General features: G+C 36.1%; 1 protein-coding gene across 1 annotated transcript in view; it reads right to left on the bottom strand.

Annotated features, from left to right (window-relative positions):
- LOC109089795 (netrin receptor UNC5C-like) overlaps nt 1-15,191 on the bottom strand; it is a 100,531-nt gene extending 85,340 nt beyond the window's left edge. Inside the window, 2 exon segments of the mRNA XM_042757253.1 lie at nt 1,005-1,153; nt 15,085-15,191. Coding sequence (XP_042613187.1) covers nt 1,005-1,153; nt 15,085-15,191 — 256 coding nt within the window.
- Nucleotides 15,192-26,166: the final 10,975 nt, after the last annotated feature.

The following is a 26,166-nucleotide window of genomic DNA, read 5'->3' as shown; positions in this document are numbered from 1 at the left end:
AAGGGTTACCATACATAACTGAGAAGTTCTGTTTCTGTCCCAAATAGCGTAAAGGCAAATGTGATATTGATTTTATACAACAGTTCATTAACTGAGAAGCTACTGTGTTATATTTTAGATACAATATTGTATGTTTTTGGTCAGTTTTTATATTACTTATTAAAACCACAGCAGAACTGTGCGTGTCTCCAAGCACACACAGTTTTCTGAAAGAAACTAATTTTGAACAAATCGGGTGAACCAATGATTTAAGGCCCATTCATAAAGAGAGCTGTTTACTTCATTCCTAAATGAATCAGCAGTTTGAATGAATCGAATGAATGAATGAATGACTCAGTGACTTACTCAGTAAAACATTTACCGCCACCTACTGGCATTTTAAGTTTCTTATTAATAGAGTATCATTTCATTAAAATTTATTTCATATTTACATTTAAAATAAAAAAAAATCTGAAAATAAAAAAAATCCATATTAACAAAATATTTATTGAAGGGATAGTTCATCCAAAAATTAAAAATTACTGTCTGTCTGTCTGTCCTAAAGTAGCATTGATTTATTTATCTCTGATCCTGAAAGCATCCAGATGAGAGGAAGTTTATTGTGCTGTACTGCCAGTCAGCTTCAGTCTCCATGTCCCTGGGTCCCTCACACACACACTCAGCCCGAGACGACATAAGGAGAGTGAAGTGCCCTTGGGCCACACCGATAACCTGCTCCCAACTCACACACACTCAAGATGAACTGCAGGAAATTAACAAGATTAATACAACCACAAAGCGATGTCCAGACACTTCCCCCGTGTGTGTGTGTGTGCATGCTCCAGACTGCCTCCTGTATGCAGACTTTCTCACAGACCGTGTGTGTGTGTGTGTGTGTATGTGTGTGTCAATAAACATGAAGCCAAAGAGAAATCTCCTGCAGTTAGAGCAGAGAGAGCAATGACCCCTCTCATAATAGCACTGTGTGTGTATATGTGTGTGTGTGTGCGTGTGTTTATACTCACATGCGATGCGGACGTGCACCTTGCGGCTCTTGGTGGTTCCTGCAGAGCTCCAGGCGACACATTGGCACCAGTAATCTTCCAAACCAAAACAACCTCGGCTCCACCTGCTGCCGGGAGGATCTCGATCCGCGCTTCCCTCACCACCAAACCTGCACACACACACAAATCAGACTCACGTCGCCAGAAGTTTTGACTATCGGCGCAACATCTGGTTCACAACTGATAGACAACAAACACAGAAATAAAAAAAAAATAAAAATAAAAAAATCTGATTTCACATTTTAATTAAATGTTTTTTTTTTATGTCACCAGGCAATCCGATGAATATCTGATTGATATCTGCATTACAAGTACTTGCAAAGAAAGTGTAGCTGCATGAGTTTTGTGAGAGTCAGAGATCAAAAGGGGGGAATAGTAGGCATGGCTATGCTTACTTATCTAAAAAAATATGCCAAGAACACTTTATTTTCATGTTGCTAACTAAACAAGAGACAGGTTTTTTGTGTAAACATTCCCATCTCAAAGCGTTCCTGTAGCTCAGTCGGTCATGGGTTCGGAATTGAAAAACTGAACAGTTTGAATGCAATTTAAGTCAGATAGGATAAAAGTGTGTGTCACGAAGTTGCATTAAACGTTAAAACATGCAAACATCAGCCTTACGCCCAATCCTGCTTCGATAACTGGACATCTCTGAATGAGACCACACCTTCAAAGATACGAGGCTGAATGTAAAAAAAAAAAAAAAAAAAAAATCATGGTAAAAAAATGGGAGGGCTGTGGTTGATGGAAATTAAATGGAAATTATAATTAGCGAAATAAACAAATAATAATAAAACGTGCATAAACAAACAAAATAAAAAAATTACATTGATTGATTGAATGTTAAAATGTATAAAAAAATATAAAAAATTTGCAAATTGATGATAGCAAATTGAGAAGAACAAATATGTTAAATATAATCATATGTGTCATGTAGGAACAAACTTCTGGAATGGTTCCTTTAATGTTCCGTTTTTTTTTACCATAAAATTGTACATAATTCATAGTTGTTGAATTCAAGCAGAATTAATACTATATTTATTTGTCTTTGTAGGGTCACAAAACGCTCTGATGTCCGTTAATGTTCGCATTGACATGGAGGTAAACATATAAAATATATTCATCTTATTTAATTGTTAAGTGCTTAATTTTTTATTTTACAATTAGTTTTTTATTAAATTTAAGGTTTTCATGAACTCCCTAAAGGTAACGATTTGAAACCACAACTGCCAAAAAAACAAAAAAACTAACACAAAAAAAAGTTACTTGAACAAAATAAACATTAAATGAAAATAACTATTTTATCTAATTTATTTTTAATTTAGGTTTAACTTAAAGTACGAGAATAACTAAAATACAACCAATAAATAACAATTAACGAAAAACAAAACTAATAAAATTACAAAAAAAACAAAAAAAAAACATTAAAAATGAACTGAAATTAAAGTGAAAACAAAAGGCTAAATATAAAATTTAATTCAGAATATTAACAAAAACTATAATAGAATATCAGTTATACTAAAATAACAACTTATTCAAGAACATTTCCCTCATATTGTCCAAATCTGTATGACCGTGTAACTCAGGTCAATACTTCATAATGTTCACACAAAACTGCATAAATCAGGCCTGATAAAGCTTCTTGACATTCTTGTGTACAAAGTTCCTCAGATGCACTGTGAACAGCTTGTGAGTCTACACATCTCCCATCACGTCAGTGCCGATCACACCAATGTAGCATGATTCAAGCGCGAGATGTTTTTATCTATATTTTAGTGCTCTGCCAGCATACTTCTGTTGTACATGTATAAATAATGAACCCTTCAATGTCTCCATGAAAATATTCCCGGATAGAAAATCAATAGTTTCACACTTACCCTCTGTGTTTATTTGTTTATGCTTTGGGTATTTGTGTGTATGACAGCATTTGGTGCAGAATGCTTGATGTGAACGGCAGAAACCTTTAGCCTTGAACAGAAAGAGTGAGGTGAAAAGACACACTTACACACATGAATGTCTGAACAAACATCACTCATGGTCAAGCAGCTATAAAAGAGAATAGAGCAGGATTCACACAGGATGAGCTGAAGAATGATGATCTAACTTTATGATTTACACTCAAGAACTCGCTGCAGTGAGTGAAACAAACAGACACACACACTGCAAGGACTTTGCGTTGTTTTCTTTTAAAATATCCTTACAAGATAAATTTATTTGAGAAGCAAATTTCATGGGCTACAAGACTTGTTTTCAGAGAATATATCTTTTAATAAGTTTTTGTTGAACTAATGATAGACAGACAACATAAAAAAAAAAAAAAAAAAAAAAAACTATAATTAATTAAAACAGATGTTAAAAAACAAAGAGGAAACTAAAGTTTTTCCAAGGCAGCAGAAACAATGCATGGCGGCTAAAGATGGTTAAAAAGATGCTAGAAAGAAATGACCAATTACAAATCAGTATGCAAATAAATGTATTAAGAAGACCAATCACTAAACAGAATGCTAGTAAATCACTGTCAATTACATTTTTGTTTGCAAAACATTCTATCATAGTCACTGGGATATTTTGAGGAACTTTTATCTTAAATTTCTTACAAATTATAAAGTGTTCAAAGCACATGAATAGTCGCACAAGACTTTTTTTGGTATGAGGCACAGGTTTGTCATTCCATATATGTTTTAAGTTGCAAAACAAGGTTGCATGCTGTAATAGAAATGTAAAGTCATCTAAACATGATTTTGTGCAAAGATGCAATATATTTCATCCACAAAATGCTAATCCTGTGAATGAGAATTGCATTTCATTGATGAAAGAGGTTGTTTTGGACTGCAAAAATATGTAGGACAGAATGGCATATCTCATTCACAGAATGAGCATTTTTGTGGATGAAACTCACAAGTTGTTGTTTTTTTGGTCAAACCCTCAAATCTCTGAGATACTCTGAAGGAAGGACCTCTCCTCAAAAACACACATGATTTGAGGAATCATTCATGTTTGAAGCACAATCACTGCAGGGTGACCCACAGTGAACCTTAACATTTAATGTTAGAGGTTTGTTCAAAGCACTATGAGCACTAGCAGTAATAATATTGCCTTAAAAACACCACTAACATTGACTGCTGGATGAATATCAATATAGCACAGCCTTGCAAGCATAAAAACGCACAAAGCATGTAAAAGCACACTCACATAAACGCAGGCAGAAAATCAATGACAGCAATAATGGGATGGGGTGCGTTTACAATGAGATCTGTTAGCACAGACACACTCATATACACACACACACACACACACACACACACACACACACACACACACATTTTTGTTTTTGGATTATTATATCCAAAACACTGAAAAACCTCTGCATGTGAGTATTGTTCACAAACATACTCTACTGTCCTAATATTTTTATTCATCTAGGATGCAACAAATAGATCAAAAGTGACATTTAGACATTAAGTAAACATACATTTTAGAATCTATAACAACAGATTTCTATTTCAAATAAATACTGTTCTTTTGAAATTTTCCTGAACAAAAAGTCCCTGAAAAAAAATGTATCATGGTTCCCCACAACAATATTGGGCAGCACAACTGTTTTCAACACTGATAGTGATCATAAATGGTATCTTGAAGAGCAAATCAGCAGATTAGAATGATCTCTGAAAGATCATGTGACACTAAAGACTGGAGTAATGATGCTGAAAATTCAGCTCAGGAATAAAGCTCAGGAATGTAATTTATTCCTGCATCACAGTAATAATTTAAATTTTAAAATATATTACAGTATAACGCAGTTATTTTAAATTGTAATAATATTTCACAGTATAACTGTTTTTACTGTATTTTTGATCAAAGAAATGCAGCCTTGCTGAGCAGAAGAGACCTTTTTCAAAAGCATTAAAAAATCTTACCAACCCAACCCAACTTTTGAACGATTTTCAATAAAAGAGCGTCAAGACTGAGATGTTTAAAATTCAGTCGCATAAAAGAGTCATTAGAGTCATTTATGTGAATCAGTTCAAACTGTTATTTTTCAAATGAATCAAGTGATTCAAAGGATTCCTTTATGAATCTGATCACATCAAAAACATTCATGGATGTCCCTGTGCAGCATTTTTTTTCTTACATTAAAAAATATTAGATGAATACTTCAACTATTCATTTTCTAATCATGTTATACAGTACATTCAGGTTTTTATAAGCTCAAAAGATACAATGATTGGTCTTCTAGAAAACAATGGAAACTTACTTGACATTTTTCTGAATGGTGTTCTGTTGTGTAAATATACTAACACGGCTGTTTAAAACGAGGCCCTCTGAGATAAATACTGCAGCAAGAAAGATTTTTTCTGACTGAACCAGATAATGAGGCTCAATCTGAATCTTCTGCACAATTCAGACACACAAAAAAACTCACCACACACACCATGAGCTGATTACACACCAGCTTTCATGACAAGGAACTTTTTTAACCTTGTTTACTCACAATTGCCAAAACGATCAATGAAATTGATTCATAACGATATTACACCATCCAAAATAGAGATAGATAGCGATGTCAGAGGGAGCTTGTGGCCGGTGAACAAAGACAGACCTAAACCAAACAGTGAGAGTGAAAATCTAAGTAAAAGCATAAACTATATCTCCCTCGCTCTCTCTCTCTCTCTCTCTCTCTCTCTAAATCTCTTTCTCTCTCACACGCACTACAATTATTTATGATAAATGTTACTGTCACACATTAAGCCCCCCTGATAAAGTTCATTGACAGTGTTTAGAGCAGCCGGCCCCGTTTCGACGACCCATAATAACTCTACACTCTGACCCCGAGTAATATCCGAGGTGTGATTATGACAGTAAAAGTTTCCACCGCAGAGATATTAGAGCAGATTATTACTGGGGCGAGTTGATATCAAAGATCCATTAGAGTCATTAGCTCAGTAGGAGCTTGTTAACCTCTGCGTAATGAATTGAGCTCTTCGCTCGCCCACACCGAGAGCGGCTCGTGTTGGTTTCTCCTTGCGGGTGAGGTGATTGTGCTTCAGCTTCAAGCCATATGTGTGCTATTTTTGCTCTGAATGATCGAACATTAGTGGAGGGCTGCTAACTTCACCTTAAAATGCATGGCAGTGTTTCCTGTCTTCTACAGCAAATGTTAGGCCTAAAACATATGCAAATATGTGAGCGCAAAAGCTTGGTTTCATTTTAAGATTGCTGCATTTTTAGTGTTATAGGTGAAACATTCACCTAAAACGTCTTATTCTATAGCTAGATTTCAGTCTGGGGTCAGTAATTATTACTGTTATTCAGCAAGGATGCATTAAATTGATCAAAGTGATTTCTGAAGGATCCTGTGAACTGAAGACATGGAGTAATGATGCTAAAAATTACACTTTGCATCACAGGAATAAAATTGCATTTTACACAAAATAGTACAATAGAAAACAGTCATTTTAAATTGTACTAGTATTTCACAATTCTTTACGGATTTTACTGCGTATTTAACAAAGAAATGCAGCCTTGGTGAGCAGAAGAGACTTCTTTAAACATTAAACAGTCTTATAATCCCCACACTTCTGAACTTCATTAGCATTTCTTCATCTTGTTCATACCAGTACAGTAACCCAGTAATACCAATATGACCAATACACATCTGCTCTGCACTCATGGTTTTTTATGTCACTGCAAGTTTCCTTGTTATAAAACATTTTGTGAAAGTGGAAAAAAATTGACTATGACATATTAGCATCTGACTATCACCAAAAGTGGACCTGGATCACTCACTGTTCTTGGCCTTTACTCTGTATTCCATTGTCGTAATGTGAAAAGACATTTATGCATTTGGCAGATGCTCTGACTTGCATTGCCATTTTGTAACATGATGTTCATGCATTCCCTGGGATTGAAATCCATGACCTTGGCACTGCTGATTTTATGCGATGCAGTTTGAGCTACAGAATCGTGACAGGAAAAGACAACAGACACTGTGATTTGCTCACCTGATTAAATCAACAACACTCTTAAAAACAGAACAATGCCACAGACCAAATTTTTTTTGCTCCTCAAATACTAAATGTTAAAGGTTCTTCATGAAACCATAAAACACCTTTATTATTGAGAGTGCATACCTTATTTATTTAATTATTTCACTCGGAATCTCTAGTATCTTCTGTTTAAAAGACAGTTATTAAGGAATAATGTTATCGATTTAACTGCACTGACACTATTGGAGGAGGACAAAATCTGAACTGAACTGAGCTGGATGCCACTACTTTGGCAAGCATTGACACTGTTACTAGAACTGAACTGAATCAACATTGAACTTACTTGGCTGAAATAATGAACTCTATTGTATATTACTTTTTGTAGCTACTTAGGCTACATTCACACTGCAGGCAAATGTGGCCCAAATCAGATTACTTTTTTTGCTCACATGTGACTCAGATCTGTTTTTTTGTCAAGACAGTGTGTGAACAGACACAAACCGCATGGATCTGATCTTTTTAAATTCTGATTTTGTGGTACTAAACTGGAAGTGTGATGTGTCAGAATGTATTACAGTGACAACTCTACAAGCGAAACATGAGGGGCTCGTATCATAAAAGTTTCAAAACTGCTTTCTTTTGTCACATCATTGTCTTTATTTTTTTCATATTGTCTGTGCATAATTTTGCTGGCTTCTGCAGCAGATCACACTATAAATAAACGCATAATCGCTTACTTTATATCCTCTGTGTTTATTTCCGTATGACGGCGCATTGTGAAAGGGTTGCAAAATCCACATTTTCCCCGTGGAATTGGGCTACTTTTTTCCTCTGTAGCTGTGGAATGTTTTTTCAACTCCGTGGGTTGACGCGACCCAACTAACACAATGTTTACCTACCTGAACATGATTTGGCTAGTTTTGGACTAGTTTTGAGAAAGAATTGGGAGGCATGGCAGAGTCTTAAACTTTGAATAAAGAATGTCTCTTTTGGTTTTGAGACTTTAGTCTTTGCAACTTCAGGGATCTTATCTCTTATATATCAGCTTGTAACACTCAAAAGAGAAAGGAAAACTTGAAATCGATCATATCACATATCATTACAGTAGAAAGACTGAAGAAGTATTTTCTTGTAAAATGTACTCCAATGTTTTAACAAAAAAAAAAAAAAAAAAAACAAAAAAAAAAAAAAAAATGATCGTGTGGCTGAATTATAGACGTTTTCATACTTGATGAAACGTTGCAACCGGGGGGACAGTGTTTTGAACTGTAGTAATTTAATCAAACATTGAGACTAATTGGTTCTGAATTCCTAACGGCGAATAAAAACAGAAACATTGGCAGCAATAGAAATGCAGAACTTGGCAGATAGCGCCTTGCAATTCTGATACAAATATCAGAACTTGGGCATTATATCTAGTAAAATCACAATTGTTATGCCAACAAGAAGTCAGAATTGCTATCAACCTCCTTGTGTCCTAGCAGCCCTATAAAACGACCAGCATACAATAGCTCTCAATCACCCTCACATAAATAATACACAAACCTGTACATGTCCGGAACGGGTTTATCTAATCTCTCTCGCAGCACCTTTAAGCAATGAAAAGCACGGATAAAGCAGAGCTATCAACATTTTTATTGCACCTCAGAAAGGCCGTAATGGTTTTCCCTGACCCATGAAAGGATAGTGAGGTTGAATTGTGTGTGTGACTGCCCCGCTCCCTCGGCCACCCCTCTCCTCTATGGTTGTTCTCTTTGATGGACCCAATCGCCATTGCATTTGCAGTAGATCGGAGCCGCAGGCGATGCAGTGCAGAATGAGATTGAAAGCTTTGTTCGTGGATGTATGTAAGCGTCCTCCGGCGCCAGCAGGATGTGGGAGGGTCTCAGGAGGGTCCGCTGGGGAAGGTCCTCCTGCAATAGCTCACCCAAACCCCAGCAGGACGTCACTCTTCACCGTGTAAAACAGAAAGACAGACAACCTGAATCTAAGGAAGTGTGTGGGAAATGTAGAGTAGCAACCTGCTTTTGGAATGCATTTCAAAATTTCCATTAGATGAGGGCCTTTGCTAATCATCACTTCCAAGCACTCTGCCATTACAAAAGTCCGGGGTCAGTACGATTTTTTTGAAAGAAATTAATACTTTAATTTTGCAAAGAGGGTGAGGGTGATCATTTTAATTCCCTGTTTGAAATATAATTACAATATAAACCAGTTATTTTAAATGTAATAATAATCATAATAATATTGCTAAGTCAAACATGATATTTTTATTTATTTTGTAAAATATATTAAACAATATATAAAAAATACTAGTTTTTAATCATATTTTCACAATAATAATAACAATAATACGATGATTACAAAACAATAATTACAATATTTACTATTACAAATAGAAAACTGTTATTTTTAAATTGTAAGAATATTTTTCACAAATTGTTTTTTACTTTGCGCAAAACAGAGATTTGTCAGTGTTTATATTAAACGCAAATACCAAAAATGGTGCACTGAAAACTGAGTGCAAATGTACATTACAAGAATCAGAGTTGCAAAGTGTTCAAAATAAAGGCTGTCAAACAAAATTGACTTTTTTTTGGCCTAGTTCTAAAATCAACACATATTGCAATCAATCACCCACGCAAGACGACTGTTTCCAGTGAAAAAACCCCCTTAGACTCCTTTCAACCTTGTAAATCTTTGTAGTAATTACATTTTTTTTGCAACTCTCTCTGCACTCTTCCTATTATTACATTACATAAAAAAAAAAACAGTGTTGTTTCTGATAGGTCAGAAAATTACGAAACAAAAAATCTGGACAAATAGAGCTGTTGCTAAAATGAATCTTCTCAACTCGTAAATTAAAAACTGCTGTGCAAGTCCACAACTTTGCTAGTCTGCTAAATTATCTCAGTCGTATACTGGTCTCTGTGCGACTTACCTCAGCAGATGAAACTTTTGCTTACGATGATGCCGCAAATGGCCACAAGGCGAGTCGTCTAGCGCTGGTTAGAATAGCGTCTAATGGCTGGTATAGCGTAAAGTTTGTCCAAAAATTATTCAGACTTGTAAAGCGGGAAAACACTTGCTAAATTGGTTAGCCATGAAAACACGGAGATAGGCCTGCTGTGCATCAAATACACATCACCTCACGCAACTGCTGAGTCCGTGCCGAGACTGCTGAGCTCATTATAAACATCTTTGTTTGCTCTTGAATTTCCCACGTACAGAGGGTGATGCAGCTAAATTTTTTCACATGCATTTACTTTTCTGTGTCAGACAATGAATCGAAACTGGTGCAGGCCTGTATCCTGTTTGGTGTCCTCATGTATGAAACAGGATCTCCACAGATCGTCTCTAACTGAAACCTGCAGGTTCGCCAATGGAAGTAACTACTGCTTAGTTTTTCAGAGAAAAACTTCAAAGTTGCAAATACGCTGCCACTTTGCAACAGTGTGCAATGACATTGTGAGTCACCTCATCTCTGAGCGTTCTCTGAAATAAATAGCCTTGCGTGTAAACCAGCACAATTAACTCCCTCACCATTCCTATTTTGGCTTTCCTGTCGCACACACAAGTCGTGGCCGCGTTTTATGAATAAAACTAGATAACAAATTCATAACGTTCTGAAAAAATCAATGCGCATAAAACAAGGGGGGGCATCCGGAACAAGTAACTAACTTGTGATTGCGTGACTGTTATGTCAGCAAACGACATTGGTACCGAGCGGGACTTGAACTAAATTTTCAGAGTTGCAAGTTGAACTATTCGCCACGTCTGACCATCTAATCACCTGGAAAACACAAACGCACCGTGGGAGAACTCACTGTGAGTCGCACAAATTAGAACAAACAACTGCGCACCACTGTATTTGTACACAGGCTATGAAAAAATAAAAGAAAAAATGACACCTAACTTCTGACGGAATGAAAATTAATATAACCAGCTTTTCAGAACACTTATTTACAAGGTTTCAGATCTGGAAACCAAACTTTAGAAGTCATGAACACGTATGTAGATTGCGGCTACTCTGTACTGTAAATTTTGCGAAGCACCAAAGAGTGTGCACTTTGGGGTCCGGAACGTCACATACAAAAATGTTTGCAGCCAATTGTAGACGAAGTCTAAGTTGAATGATGAGAGAAAACATGCTTGTTTGACTAAGAGTGGACGAAATAAAACTTCAGACCAAAATAACAATCCCGCTGATTTACAACATATTCTTTGCATGACTAAACTTAATAAATGAACCAAAGAAGCACACAACATTCATAAATTGAACGAAGGATAATGTATTAATATAACTGACTGAACGACAGCAAGCATATGAATAGGGTCTCATTATGAAAGAAAGTCGTCTCTAACTGATCCGTAAAAAATGAACACGCTGAACATCAAATAAAGAACATTGTGAGCGTCTCTGACCAGATAACAGAATCATTTGCGTTCTGAACTAAATGTAATGAATGTAAAGGTTGTCAATAGTTCTAAATCAGATAAAATCAAGTTTCAACTGATACTTGAATATTGTTACGAACTAATGAACTTACAGTGAAGAACAGTGTAAATGAGAAAGTACAAATTACGGTGAACATGAACTGACGAATTAAATCATGAACAAACAAAAGATCTGAAAACGAAATAAAACAAAAAACGTGAATTTAAAGTTGATGATGATGTTTGAGCCAAATAATCATGAATTAATAAACCAACATATGAACAAAGAAACGTTTTATACATTTATGAACGAATTATGAAATGATAATGCAAGACATGAATGGAATCAAAGAATGATCTCAAACAAATGAGCAAACAAGAAACCTATGAATGAAACTAATTTAAAACATACATTTATGACATAATATAAACCAGAATGTGAATTAACCAAATGTCAGTGAATATATCTTGCTCAACTATGGAATTAATAAATTCATGAATCTGAAACCAAAAGCCTAATGAATGAAACTAATACACACAATGCCAGACAAATACTGATGAACAAATAAGCTGAAATGAATGATTTACCAACAAATTGAACATGACAAACAAATTGAAGAACAGAACAAAAGAGCGACGCATGAATTAATAAAGTAATGCATCATCAATACAATGAACTAATGAAAATTAATAAACTAATGAAGGAATAATTTAATTATCTAATAACTTACAGTTTACTTTCAATTGCTTACATCCCTTTGTCCAATGAACGTGTGTAGTCACATTTTCAACAGAGCAAACAAGAACCAATTAGCACAATATTGGTCTGTTGTGATCATCATTAACACAATGTGTTTTTTCACACCATAAGTATTCAGTTTCAGCTAACATGTTTCTAAAAATGCCTTCATTTTCTTTTCACACAAGCTTACCACATATCAAATCATGGATCTTGTCTTATCTTTGTATTTATTTATTATTTATTGATGTATGTGAAGTTATTTAATATTTCATTTATTTTTCCGAATATGCTTGAACCCAGGCACGCAAGAGACCTTAGATCTAATGTTCCAACCTTTAAACGTATATCACCATCACACACCAAATATCCCTAATCCTCTACTTCTGCAACAACAGCAGCTCCAAAGTATGGGAAAAAAAAAAACTCTCTAATAAATATGGTAACAAACCCCTGATAAGCATTTTTAGAAACAGATCCACTGAAATATTTAGAGAATTTAGCTGATTCCAGTCCTCAGCTGGAGGACTAGTAGGCATTGAGGCCACTTTTCCATTATATCACCAGAGAGTGAAAAAACGCCCACTTTGAATTGGTTGTCGCATGCTGCAGGAACCAACACCTACAAAGAATCAGAGAGAGTACAATAATGCCTTGAGAGCGGGAGCAGCAACGTTGTTAGAAGTGGAGACGGATCAGTGGCGACATCAGAGAAAAGGATGAAGAAGACGGTAGCGGTGAGAGGACTCAGCTGAATCTTTTTACCTCCCCCTATGTATCCATGTGGAACCTATGAAGCCTTATTTCTGCCATCCTGGAACTATAAAAGCCAAGTGTAAATAAGAATCTTTTTTCGCCGCGTGACTTGTCGATACTTAGTATCTCCCCACAACTGTTAAAGTCTGAATTGAAAGATCAAATTGAAACTCGCAACCCACCACACATCCAGGCCACGAAGAGACAGTCCACGACCACATGGTGAGATAAAAAGGTCACAATTACAGGGTTTTTACTTCTTTTATCCTTTTTGGCCGGAATGATTGGAAACAAGCTTGCATAGTAACCAAAGGTCATGTATTTTGCGGTTGTTTTGTTGATTACTGGCATCAGCCACCATTCCACATCCAACCCCCACCCATTGGAAAGCACTTTAAAGCAAAGGTTGCATCATTGACATTGCTGCACCTTGGAGGACCCTATTTTATTTACTTATTTTTTTCTATTGTACCTTCTATAAAGTAATGACGCATTCAGGTTTAGAGGTCGTGTTGCCAAGACATGAACAAATTCAATACGTTAAAAAATATAAATAGGGTTCAGTTGAAGGGCAAATAAAAAAAAAAAAACAAACCCAACCCCCACCCCCCCCCACAAGACACAATCCCTCAGTACCCTCGGTTCACTAGTCCAAACACACAGCAACTGCAGGTTAGAAACACTGAAACATGACAGGTAATGCAGTTTTTGTAAAGCACATCAACTGTCTTGTAGTTTTGACAGTCAATGTGCTATGATTGAGGACATTAGTTCCTGTTTGGATTGAAAAGCTAGCGACTAATGTTTTGACTTTGAACAGAAAAATATTTTTTATATCAGTACATTAAACATGAATGCGATGTGAACCCCTCCCAGCACACCCCCCCCCCACACACCCACCCCCCCACCCTCCCCCAACCCCCCCCACCCCCCCCCCCCCCCCCCCCCCCCACCTCTCTAAGCACAACAAACTGAAGAATAAAAAACATAAAAGACAACAATGTAAAAAATGAGATGAGATGAACAGCGATGAACCTTTTTCGTGTTTGATATGATATCATGAGATTAACAGCACAGAGAATCACAAATATGAATTAAAGTAATGAATGATCAATTAACGGTCTGGAGTAACATAGTTAAATAAAAGACATAACTTAACAAAACTATTATTAGAACTAATGAAACAAACCTAATAAACTATAGAATGAATCAATTCACAAAACAAGTGAAACCACAGAGAAAACCCAATGGGACAAAGGATCAGACCCACCAAAAACTAATTTACTATGAACAGAATGAAACATGACAATGAATAGATGTACTTGAAGAGAGACAAAAGAAATCAATGAACACAGAAGTACGCCGCTGAATCAAAATCACAGAATAAATGCAAAAATTAACATAATAAACTTTGAAGAACTAATAACTGTGAATGAACGAAAAACCAACAAACATAAAACTAATTAGAATCCAGAACACAGAAAAAGAAAAATGAGCAGAACCACAACATCAGCTAATGAATGAACAAACGCCACCATGACGGCATAGCCAAAGAAGCAACATGAATCAAAGTAATAAATTAATATAAGACACCAAAATAATGAGAGGACTGAACACACAAATGTGATTTTTTTTTGATTTTTTTGATGTTCAATTTCAAGTTTTTAATTCAATTCAAGTTTATTTGTATAGCGCCTTTCACGAGTTGGCAAATTGGCTGATAGGCAGCTTTACAGGAAATTAAAGTCAGTTTACTAACATTATATTTAGTAATTACGAATTGATGGACAGATCATGTTAAAACTCTCCTGTTCATGATCTGTAACGGTCACAATTTCACTGCCACACCAACAAATGCCAGAGATCTTCAATATTACACGACACACACACACACACACACACATAGAGCACACACTACAACACTCCATGGCACATAATGGATCTTGGATCGTAACCCCGAACACATCGATCCCTGGAGTCATCAATAGCATACACCGGATACTACCATTGAAGACATTGGCTGACACACACACACACACACACACACCACACACACACAGTAACACACACACACACACCATCAGATTATGTATTGAATGCCTCAGTTAGATGCGTCGCTGACCCGTCTGATGGCACGCCAGTCCGGATCATAACTCTTCTCTGACTGTCCAGACACACGACACCGACTGCTTTCACCCCAAATTTAAAGTCATGCTCTTTAGGGTCCATTACCTTGCCCCTTAACGAAGGGTCTACGTTCCGCTCATGGCAGGCAGTGTAGGGCTCCAGTCTAACGCTATCTAATGACTCGTGCCTGAGGGCGCGTCTGTTGTTTGGTCTTGGTCTGTGTTATGTTTGCAAATGCTAGATAGCGAGACAAATGAACTGATGATGGATTCAATTTTATTAAGATGCCCAGATTGATCTTATACACACAACGGGCAGCTCAATGGTTATCTACTCTATTACAAGCACAACAAACAAACCTGAACTGCTTCAAATCAAAGGCCTACACTGGAAAACGAGGAAGAGGTTGGTTGGGTGGGGGGGGCCCGCACAATTCAGGTGATGGACTCAGATTCTGGGAATCCATGATTTCCATCTAGAATGGGTTTTATTGGAAGTAGCACGAATAGTGATAAATATTCAAACTTTTTTACTTCTAGAGTTAACTTAATAAATTAGCTAACTACTAACTAGCTTCAAAACATAAAAGCAAACACACTTTTCGAAACAAGAATGGATGAATATGCGAATTAACAAAATCAATGAACATATGAATAAACAGATGAATCATTCAAAGGTCATGAATGAAAGAAACACCCTGGGGGGGGGGGCGGGGTAATAGGACACACTTAACACAACAGTGAATAAACTACACAAGGTGAACACGACTGATAAAATGATTAAAAAGAAAAAGAGAAAAACAGTATTACCGAATTCTAAAATAATTCATGACTTTATGAACAGTACTAATGCAAAGCAATGAATGAATGAATAGACACACACACAACCAACAGAGTAATGACTCTAAGAACAAGGAATAAAACAAGAAGGAATAGTCTCTACAAGTGAATTAACCATACAGAGAAATGGCTGAGGTACATAACACTAATCCAATCGAACTCACGAAGACTGACAGGATTCTGGCGAATGAGATAACAAAACAACGTACATGAATAGAAGCTACAATAAGAATGAAGGTTAGAAGTGAATGCTAATCAATATACTTGAACAAAAGAATGAAGAAATGATCTAAGAACCGACGAACAAGCAAGAATGAAGGAATGTACAAGAACTACCGAGAATTTAGAAAATCTATGATGACAAACATAACAACATGTGAAGGAAAAAATGATCTTACAATCAAATATAAGGCCAAACAAGCATGAAGGAATGAATCTATGATCACATGAACAAACAAGAATCAAGGAATAGATCTATGAACAACTGAACAAACTAATGAACAAACAAGAATGAAGTAATGAATCTATGAATGAATGAACAAACAAACAAGAATGAAGGAATGAATCTATAAATAAACAAACAAGAATAAAGGAATGAATCTATGAACAACTGAACAAACTATGAACAAACAAGAATGAAGGAATGAACCTATGAATAAATGGAATGGCAAGAGGAATAACTCTTATGAACGAACAAATACATGAAGAAATGAAATTAAATAAATGTGTGTCTGAACAAAAGCATTAATTGGAAAATATAACACTGAGACCTTACCGCGTTACCGCAACTTCGTTTCGCACATCCTGTGCAATGAGGGTGGTCTAGAATCAGTGCATCATATTTTCTCTGCTTCATCCACCCAACACATACTCGTACAGTTAGGTCAGAGAAGGTACCTGGGGAAAATCATCATGGCAAACTGAATTGTTTGTGAGTACAAACGGGACTAATGCTTATAAGAAGAAACTGAAATGCTCCGGAGGGTGTAGAATTTTTCCGTTGAAGTAGCGGGCGCTGCTGCGCGGGCTGCTCTCAGTGCGCTCTCATACTCATCGCTCCTCTGCCTCGGTGCCCCAGGGTCCGGTGGCGGTTCAGATCGAGTAACTCTCTTAATAAGGGGGGCTTAAAGACAGCGGGGACCTTTCCACACACTAGATGAGAGTGATGTACGGGGTCACGTGTGATTAAGCTTAACCTTACCGAGCAGTGCGTGTGCGTAGATTAGTGATGTAACAAAGTGAACGGTCCCGAGTACTGCAGACTCATCCAGTAATACAGCTTAACACTCTATCCGCATGGCATCTAAAGACACCCCGTCCATCTACTAACAGAAATAATCCCTCCCCGTTACGAAACACGAGGCAGAAGTAATGTTTAACAGGAATGACTTTCTAATGGACGTCATATGGCTCGCGCACGGCAGACATTCTGGAGGGAATCAGTTGTACATGTCTCTATCACACATGGCTCGCCTATCCGCAGTTGTTCGCATTATATATTTAGACAAGCTGCTGCCGTCAATTAAATGGACTATCCAAAATAAGTATATAATGAATAATAATCACAAAATAATATATAATATAATAATAATGTGCGTAATAATATTATGTTCATTGTAGAACTATATATACTTGAGACTAAACATACATAGAAATACTATGAAAATAAATAATAATAATAATCTGGGTGTCAAGTAATTAAATAAATCAAAATAAATAGAAACAATGAAGAAATTAAGTTACTGAAGCCAATAGCATGAGAAAAGAATGTTCAAATAGATAGTAGCGAAGGAGTGCGATTATTGGTCTATCAATCAAATTAACTACTACAATTAATTATATTAATCATGTATGCAACTGAATATGTTGGTCCCTCTTTAAACCCTTACACAAAAGCATCATTGAATGTCTGATTTTTAAAAAATCAATGAAAGACAACAAAAACAACAACAACATAGGGTCTTCAATACTGATGTAGAAAAGAATGCAAATTTGATAACTTACCACATCAGTATATAGGAACTGTTCGAAAAATCAAATACGAATTGTTTGTTAAAGGATATTATTAATTTTTATTATTTTAAATAATTCATTGAGAACTTTTTTATGCAAACACCTCATAAAGACAAACAAACGCCTGAATAAAAATGATAACGTATCATATCAAATTAATCAATTATAATAATATTTTGACATTGTATTGTACGTATTGATTGCTTAAAATCAAAATCCAGTAAAAGAATAATGAAGAACCCAATTTCAATAATCGTTTGTCTCATTAATAATCAGATGATTGTAACTTCAGTGTTGCATTACAATAATTATTCAAAATACAAATATTCTCTTTACTCTTAACAGAAAGTACCACAACAAACACAACAAACAAATAATTAAACTGCATCCAATTATCGAATCCCTGCTAGACCTTCCCACTGCGTTTCCGATGAGTTCATACACAGCATTATGTAGGCCACTTCAAAATCCATGTCTGTTCAACTTGAGAGCATAGCCACAGGTGCTGTCCATAAACAGTTACATCAAAAAAATAAGCGCAGGAAGATATCTTTAAAGAGCAGGTCATATGGTTTTTTTGAAAATCAATCTCTCTTTTGCATTTTTATAATGTATGCTCATCCTTAAATGAAGCAATCTGCAAAGTTTTTTTGCTTTCTTATATCAAAAAAGTGCATGATAATAAGATATTGTCTCTCAAAAGAGAGAGTCCTTTCTGATCGCCGTGAATAGACGATTCGTTATATTTTCGACTCTTTTGCCTGGTACCAGCGCCGATCCTCGGCAGGTGTTACGTACCACTGGGTACACATTTGCATAATCACCCCCCCGCCTGCCCGCGAAATAAGGAAAAAAAACAGAGTCTGATCTGCGCCTAACAAACACTTTTTGCTATTTAGTGCGTATTTACATCATGTTGAAGAAGTACGCGGTGTTTCAAGGATACCACAGAAATACAATTCGAGCCTTTTTGTTTGTGTGCTTGTCATTTTTATCAAGAACTGCTTCTCTAATCTGGGCTTTTATCTTCGTATGGGCTTCTAATCTTCACTTAATTTGGACTAACAAGCTCTCTGAACCACGACCTGTAAGTAGTAACGATTGATACTTTAGGTGTACATTTTCAATTGAGTGCTCAAAATATAAATTTTTTTGTGCCAATATGTGATGTATACCTAGTGCAGCTTTAGGTTTCTCAGGTAAAGCACGATATTACTGTCTTACTGAAGTACTTATGTTCTAAAAAAGTCTCACCAGTGAACCTAAGAATATGTCGATTTATATTGTAGACTGACGTTGTTCTAATTACTTGTTTTATAATAAAGAATGTAGTGTAGCACATAGACTTTATAAAATAATTGGGAAACTGCATGTTTATTGATGGTGGCTGCACTGGCAGTTAGCAGGGTAATTAAGTTGGGGGAGAGATGAGTGCTCCTGTGATACAAACTGATTCTGCGTTCTGATTAAAAGTTAAGACCAAGCGTCTTTTGTCCTTCGGTTTTCAAACTTACTGTAACATATTTTGGGTTTACAACTGTATTGTTTAATCAGTTAGTCACGTTAGCACTCGGCTAACGTATCCACCTATGTTCACAGTTTAGCAGCTAAACTTTAGCTGTGGGCACGATTCGCTTGCATAAGTGTTTTTTGTATTTTAGTATTGTCATTATAAGAACGGATTGACTATATTATTGTTTTATGTAAAGGTGCCTTGTCAATGGTAGCGCTGGCTAACTGGCTCAAGGACTCATCTCTGTGCCAATCACAACAGGTTTGGCCAGCTGACCAATCAGAGCAGAGTAGGCTTGAGGAAGGGAACTTGCTTGAAACGAATCATTTCCTAATCATTGGCAAATGACTCTAATATTAAATGTATATTCTGAGAAAATTACAATGTATTTTTCTGACCTTAGATACATTTAAACCTGATATAGTGGACTCCAATACAAATACTTGGGACACTTTAAAATACCATATGACCCTGCTCTTTAATAATAGCAGAAGGGTAATTAATGTGATCAAGAGATACAAACATCAAAACGACACACGGCAACTCCATCAAGCACTACACGCACATCCCACGAAGACCCTCTTAGAGTGTGTGTGGTGTGACAGTGATATTAGACACAAAGTCACAGGAGAGGCAATGCAGCGTGGATGAGCTCTTATATCAACAGTGTTTTTATCACATCGTCCCCAGACGCATCATTTACACTGCACACTCATGATAACATCATGTTTAATTACTACAGCACCCAGCATGAGGACACATCACCGCCAAGAGCAGCCGGCACTTCAAAGCTATCATGAGAAACCAGGACTGAAAGCCGCATATGTGTGTTGTGTGGTGTGTGATGTGTGTGTGTGTGTGTGTGTGTGTGTGTTGTGTGTGTGTGTGTGTGTGTGTGTTCAATATCAGCCCAACACATGCTGGGCATTTAAATACAGACATAGCTGTGTTTGTTCACGTCATGTGCACACTCATCCATCAGACACATGATAACACACACACCACACACCACCCACACACCTAAGCGCAGCTGGACTCTGGCTGCACACACGGTTCTTCTTCTGACCTTCTATTCATGTTAATAGCTTATTATAAGTCGATAACTAAACCAAACCCATAAATACTCATGGACACTTAAAACAATATGTATAGATAGTGTTAAAATCTGTAAAATGGGAATTAATAATAATAATATCTACCATGCACATTAATTATATAATATTCAGTATAATTTTTAAAATAAATTATATGTATGTGCAAGTAAACATTGATAGGGTATTCAATGAGATTTTTTAGCTTTACTTTTCATTTAATTTTTGCTTATTTTAGTATTGTTGTGTATTTTTTTTTGGTCTTTGGATTATTATTTTAATGTTTGATTTAAATATGGTGAGAGACTTATGTGTATTGTTAGGTATTTTAGTATGTTTAAGGTCAACAAAGACAAAGTTTTCCTTAGAAACGTAGCTGAAAAGTAAAATCAGTTTTCAATTTTTTTTTATTTTTATGGGTAAATTTCAGGTGGTATTTTTGATTGTTAGGTACACTTTAATTTCTTTATTTTATTCTTATTATTATTATTGCTGTTTTAGAGAGGTTATGGTAACTATAATAACATCTGTATCTGGGTTTTGGCTTTGTTGTATGCCAGTGCAAGGGCCCTCGTTCATGCGGTACCAACAAAAAACGCCCCGTGCAACATTAACGGTTGTGCATTTGCCTTAATTATGGACAACTTAACATGCAAGAGGTTTTGTATGCAGGTAGTCGCACAGAAATGGTGTTCTGCTTGCATTTTCATGAATGATATTATAGAGGCATGTTAAATGCAAACAGTGACACTCGAGCTATTAAACAATGCCGCTCTTCTCTCTGTGTCTGGTGGGGTACATAACATTCATATGGTTTAGGACAAGTCTGCGCAGTGTAATTGAGTAACGCAAGATTAAACTGGGACCAGATGCAGTGTATACCCAACACACACACAGAAGACGCAGTGACAGTGGTGGGGCTGGTTTCCGTCCTCATTATCTGTGAAGCTACAAAAACGGCTTTCCGCACCAACTCCACGCTCTCAGAAACATGAAACATGATTACAGACAAAGATGAACCTCCTTCATTTTCATCAGACAACAAACTCACAGAGCTTCCAAGTTTACCGTGTCCTCTGAAAAAACCATTTACAGTCTGAGCATTATGAGCGAATGCTCAACAAAAGCAATAACAGATGCAGAGAATGGAAGTGAGCAAAAGAACTTCACATTAAATGTTGCATGTCACGCTTCAGATTTTAACAAAAGCCTTCAGTGTATTACCTAGATGACGAGAAACAGATGGCATTGTGGTTAAACCGTCAAATTGCAGAGTTTAAAAATTAAGCATTGAAGGAATACGATTTTTTATAAACAAAATATAGAACCTTCTCATGTCGTTCCCAACCCTTATGTATGGAAGCCTGTTTAAGCCACGGAATAAAAAATAAACAAGGTCATTATTTTATAATTTAGAAAAAAAAAATTCTGCAATGTAAACTCAGAATTTTGCGAAAAAGTCAGAATTGCAAGATAAAAATTAGAATCACAAGATATAAAACCTTGTAATTCTGTCGAAAATTCAGAATTATGATATATAAACTCAATTACAGGTTTACATCTTGTGATTTTGACATTTTTCTCAATTCTTATTTCATATCTCACAATGATATGTGTTTCTCATAATTCTGATTTATATCTTGCTACAACAGAAATTCTAAAATTTTATATCTCTCGATTCTGACTTTTTTTTTTCTCAGTATATATTTTGCAATTCTTGTTTTTTTTTCTGCCATGGAGTACAAAAATAAAGATAATTACATCTTTTTAATCTCACAATTTAGCTTTTGTCTCAAAAATGCAATTTTAAATCTCGAATTCCTCATATTCTGAGAAAAATTCATCATAATTAGCTGTATTTTTTTTTTTTTTTTAACCCTGTGGCAGATCTTCTTGGACAGAACACAAAAGAAGATATTTTTGATGAATATTTCAACAGAATGTTGTTAAAAACAACCCCGTTGACTTCAATTGTGCGGACAAAAAACAAACAAACAGTGTTTTAGGTAAACTACCCCTTTAAGATCAACAAAATATATGCTTAATGCACAGTGGAAACATGACAAAAAGGCTCAGCTGAGCTTCATTGATTTACAGATCAGCACAGTTACTGTGCAAAAACCTCTTGAAAGTTGTTCATGTGTGCTACAGATTTAAAGAACATTACTAGTAACTATGATATTTTTGGGGGCTGAAATATCAGTTGCCATGGAAAATGTTTGCAAAGCATAGCTTTATTCTGGCATGAAACTCTCAAAGGTCATTCTAGAACATGATTTGTGTGTCTGCCAATACCACAGCACTACACGGATACCTCATTTTAAAACTCATTCAGTCAATTTTAAAAGCATTTAGGCTGCTGGTATCATAACATCTGATCAACAAACCAACCGGGGAGCTGAATTTATAAAAAACACACAAGTGCTTTGCATTCAAATTTGACTTTTCATCTGTGTGTGATATTAAAAGATATTAAAATATTCAAGAAACACACAGAGATTAGACCAGGAAAATCACAAATCCAGCCCAATTAAACTCCAGGGTTCAATACGAAATAGTTCACATTTTGTGATGAGCAATAAAAAAGTAAAAAAAAAAAATAAAGCTAATGATTTCAGGTTTGTTTTTAAATGTTTTATTTATATATATATATATTTTTTTTTCATTTACATTATACATTTCCTAAAAAAAAAAAAATACCATTGAAAGTGCATTTGGCCTGAGTGTTGCGGTGTGCTGAGAAGGAGGATGACACATTTGACACTGTCAATCAGACTCTTCTTTAAGGGAGGAATACAGTTACAGTAGATGAATTTATGAGAGATGAGGTGTCATGCTTTTTGTGTTTACATCTGCAGATTTTATTGCATATTCAATCAAATAAATCACATTTTTGACTTGAAAGCATTGCAGAGATACCACATATACTGTGTGTGTTAAAAATATATATATTTATATTCCAGCTTCTATTATATAGTATTTCATAATAATACATCTTTCCGCAAAAGCAAGACTCTCACTCTTTCCTGTAGTTTCTTTCACTCTTTCTTCCTCTTATTGAAAGACTGAGTGTCATATGCAAACCCCAGCTGAACTCAAAACTCAAATGAATAAGTCCTACATTTTTCCCATCAATACTACAGACTGAGAACATCCCACCAGTACCTCCCATATTCTGGCTTCAGCAAACACAGCCAGACGTTATTTAAGGGTAATTTTTTATTGTTATTTTTATTCCCATTTATAAATCCACTTACAGTGTTAGTCAAGGTGTCGTTTTCCATTAATTTCTTCCATCCTGTCTTTGATCTATGTGGCTGAAAAAGGTAGCTTTTGTTACTGTACCTCTCTGTTAAGTTTGTATGAATGAGACATTTTTACAGCTTAGATTCTGTTTAGACTGTCGAGCAAGCTTTCTAGACAGTACATTGAACTGTTTATTTCAAAAGTGTTAGGTAGTTCAAATTGGTTCATAACGTGACCTGTTTTGTAGATGATAATGTAGATGTTTTCTGGAATAGTTTGTGTGTATGTGTTGTGTGTGTGTGTGGTGTGTGTGTGTGTGTGTGTGTGTGTGTGTGGTGAATGTGTGTGGTGTGTGCATGGTGTGTGTAGTAAGAGCAAATCACATGTTCTAATTCCTGATGTGAAGCCTATTTTCAAACGTTAGCCAACCTATTGTTGTGTTGTATGCTGCAGTCTAAAATATTCAAAATTCAATTCGCAAAAAATTTTACAACAGCACCGCAAAAAAATATATCTCAACATCTTGCCTTCTTTTTCAGAAACCCACAAAAAAACTTTGGAATTCCTGGCAAAACCATATTATAAAACCCCAATTTATAATTTACTATAAATATAATTCATTAAAAACTGAAAATGATCATGGTAAACTAATTTTAAAACCTTAAAAACAGTATTTTGCCAAACACTTTGTGAGCTTCATGCTGAAAAAAATAAAACTTCTAAAATCAGCTTAAAATGGTGTGCTGTCTTAGCTGGATAGCTGGTAGTTGTGGTGTGTGTGGGACGTGAAATGCATGTAAACTGCAAAAATAAGTCTCAAATCCAAATGAACCCACCAAAGATCGACTCGAACTAGACACCAATTAATGCACACGTCAACTGATCCCACATATATCATGGATTCATTTTTGCATGAGCAATTTATGATATATTAAGGGCAGAGACACGAATATTTTTATATCGCAAACATGTCTGTTATGGTACAAAAAATCGCCGTTCAATCATTTAATCACGAATCCACATACTCAAATGGAAAGGCATTTGTTTGTGGTTATAAGATAACCTGTAAAAATTTTATGCAGTCCTTGGATATTTTGGAGTGCTCGATGAATCCATTTTGAGTCTATTTTCTTCTATGCATAAACATTACAACTCTTCAACTTGTAACAATACTAGAAATTCACTGGCTAGTCAATTTAATTAATTTTCAGCATTAAACCATAAAACCTTTATTTACTCACAGCCTTTATGAAATCACATCTGTTGCTGATTTGATAATCACACTAAGCCATGATGGCAATGTTCTGGCATTTATGTTTTAAAATATATTATGACAGTACAACTGGGAGTACCATCTATAAAGACCACCCATCAGTCATAGAGATGGCCTTAAGAAGGTTTTTCCCTGCATGGCTATACTTATGCTCAGTGTATTATACAAGTCTATTTGTGCGTCAAGTTTCATGTGCCTTTGGTTACAAGTTGTTGCCACGGTGTATCATTTCTAAATCACTCACATTGTGAGTTCAACTATCAGCTTCATTAGGCAGCACGACCTCTAAGTTTTGGAGACCAACAGGCCTCAAGTCTCCATGATGCTGAGCGCGATATGATATGCCGGAATTAAAAAACAGACAAACCGTGTGACTCACTGCAAAGTGATTCTGAGGGCGCGTTGTGTGTGTGAATGTGGGCCCGTGACAGAGTTTGGGATTTGATCTTGATATGAAGGCCTCCCGCGACTGACTCTTCAGGTCGGCCTTGAGGTTCGGTGGAGCATTGACTTCCTGTGGTAACATGTCCTCACGAGCTGAGAAGAGCCTTCCCTGAGAGTGGAATATGGCAAACTAGAACCTCACAGACACACCCAGTTCCACCCGAATGGACACACTGTTCATGTATAACAAAATAACCAATCATGACTGCGGATTCACAGAGAGAGAGACAGAGATGAGAACAGAACTGCAAGTTTTCCTGCGGCAACGTGATCAAACCCCGTGAAGGCTATGAAAAAGAAAAGCCCCATTGCGTTACGGGCAATCACTTTAGATTTGAAACTTACACTCTTGGAGAAACATGCCAATCACGGAATAAGCGCCTTGCAGCCTCTCAATAAATCCATCACAGTGGTCAGACACGAACACACAGCACACAAACACACTCACTGGAGCTGAAATCAAACCTTAAAGAAATCATACGTCTATACAAATCTTGTAGCTAAGGATACAGTTTTTACTCCACAGCGTTTGAGTGGTCTCGTCTACGCCTTAAAAACTGACTATTTTTGCTAACAACCACATCGCCCTTTAAGACTTGAATTAAACTTTCTACATTGTGCATGTGAAAGTCGTGCTGCACGGATATGTAATGTGGAC

The sequence above is a fragment of the Cyprinus carpio genome, chromosome A5 (assembly GCF_018340385.1).
Source record: "Cyprinus carpio isolate SPL01 chromosome A5, ASM1834038v1, whole genome shotgun sequence".
Classification (NCBI taxonomy): Eukaryota; Metazoa; Chordata; class Actinopteri; order Cypriniformes; family Cyprinidae; genus Cyprinus; species Cyprinus carpio.
The sequence above is the reverse complement of the archived record's forward strand: the minus strand, read 5'-3'. Positions and strand labels throughout refer to the sequence as shown.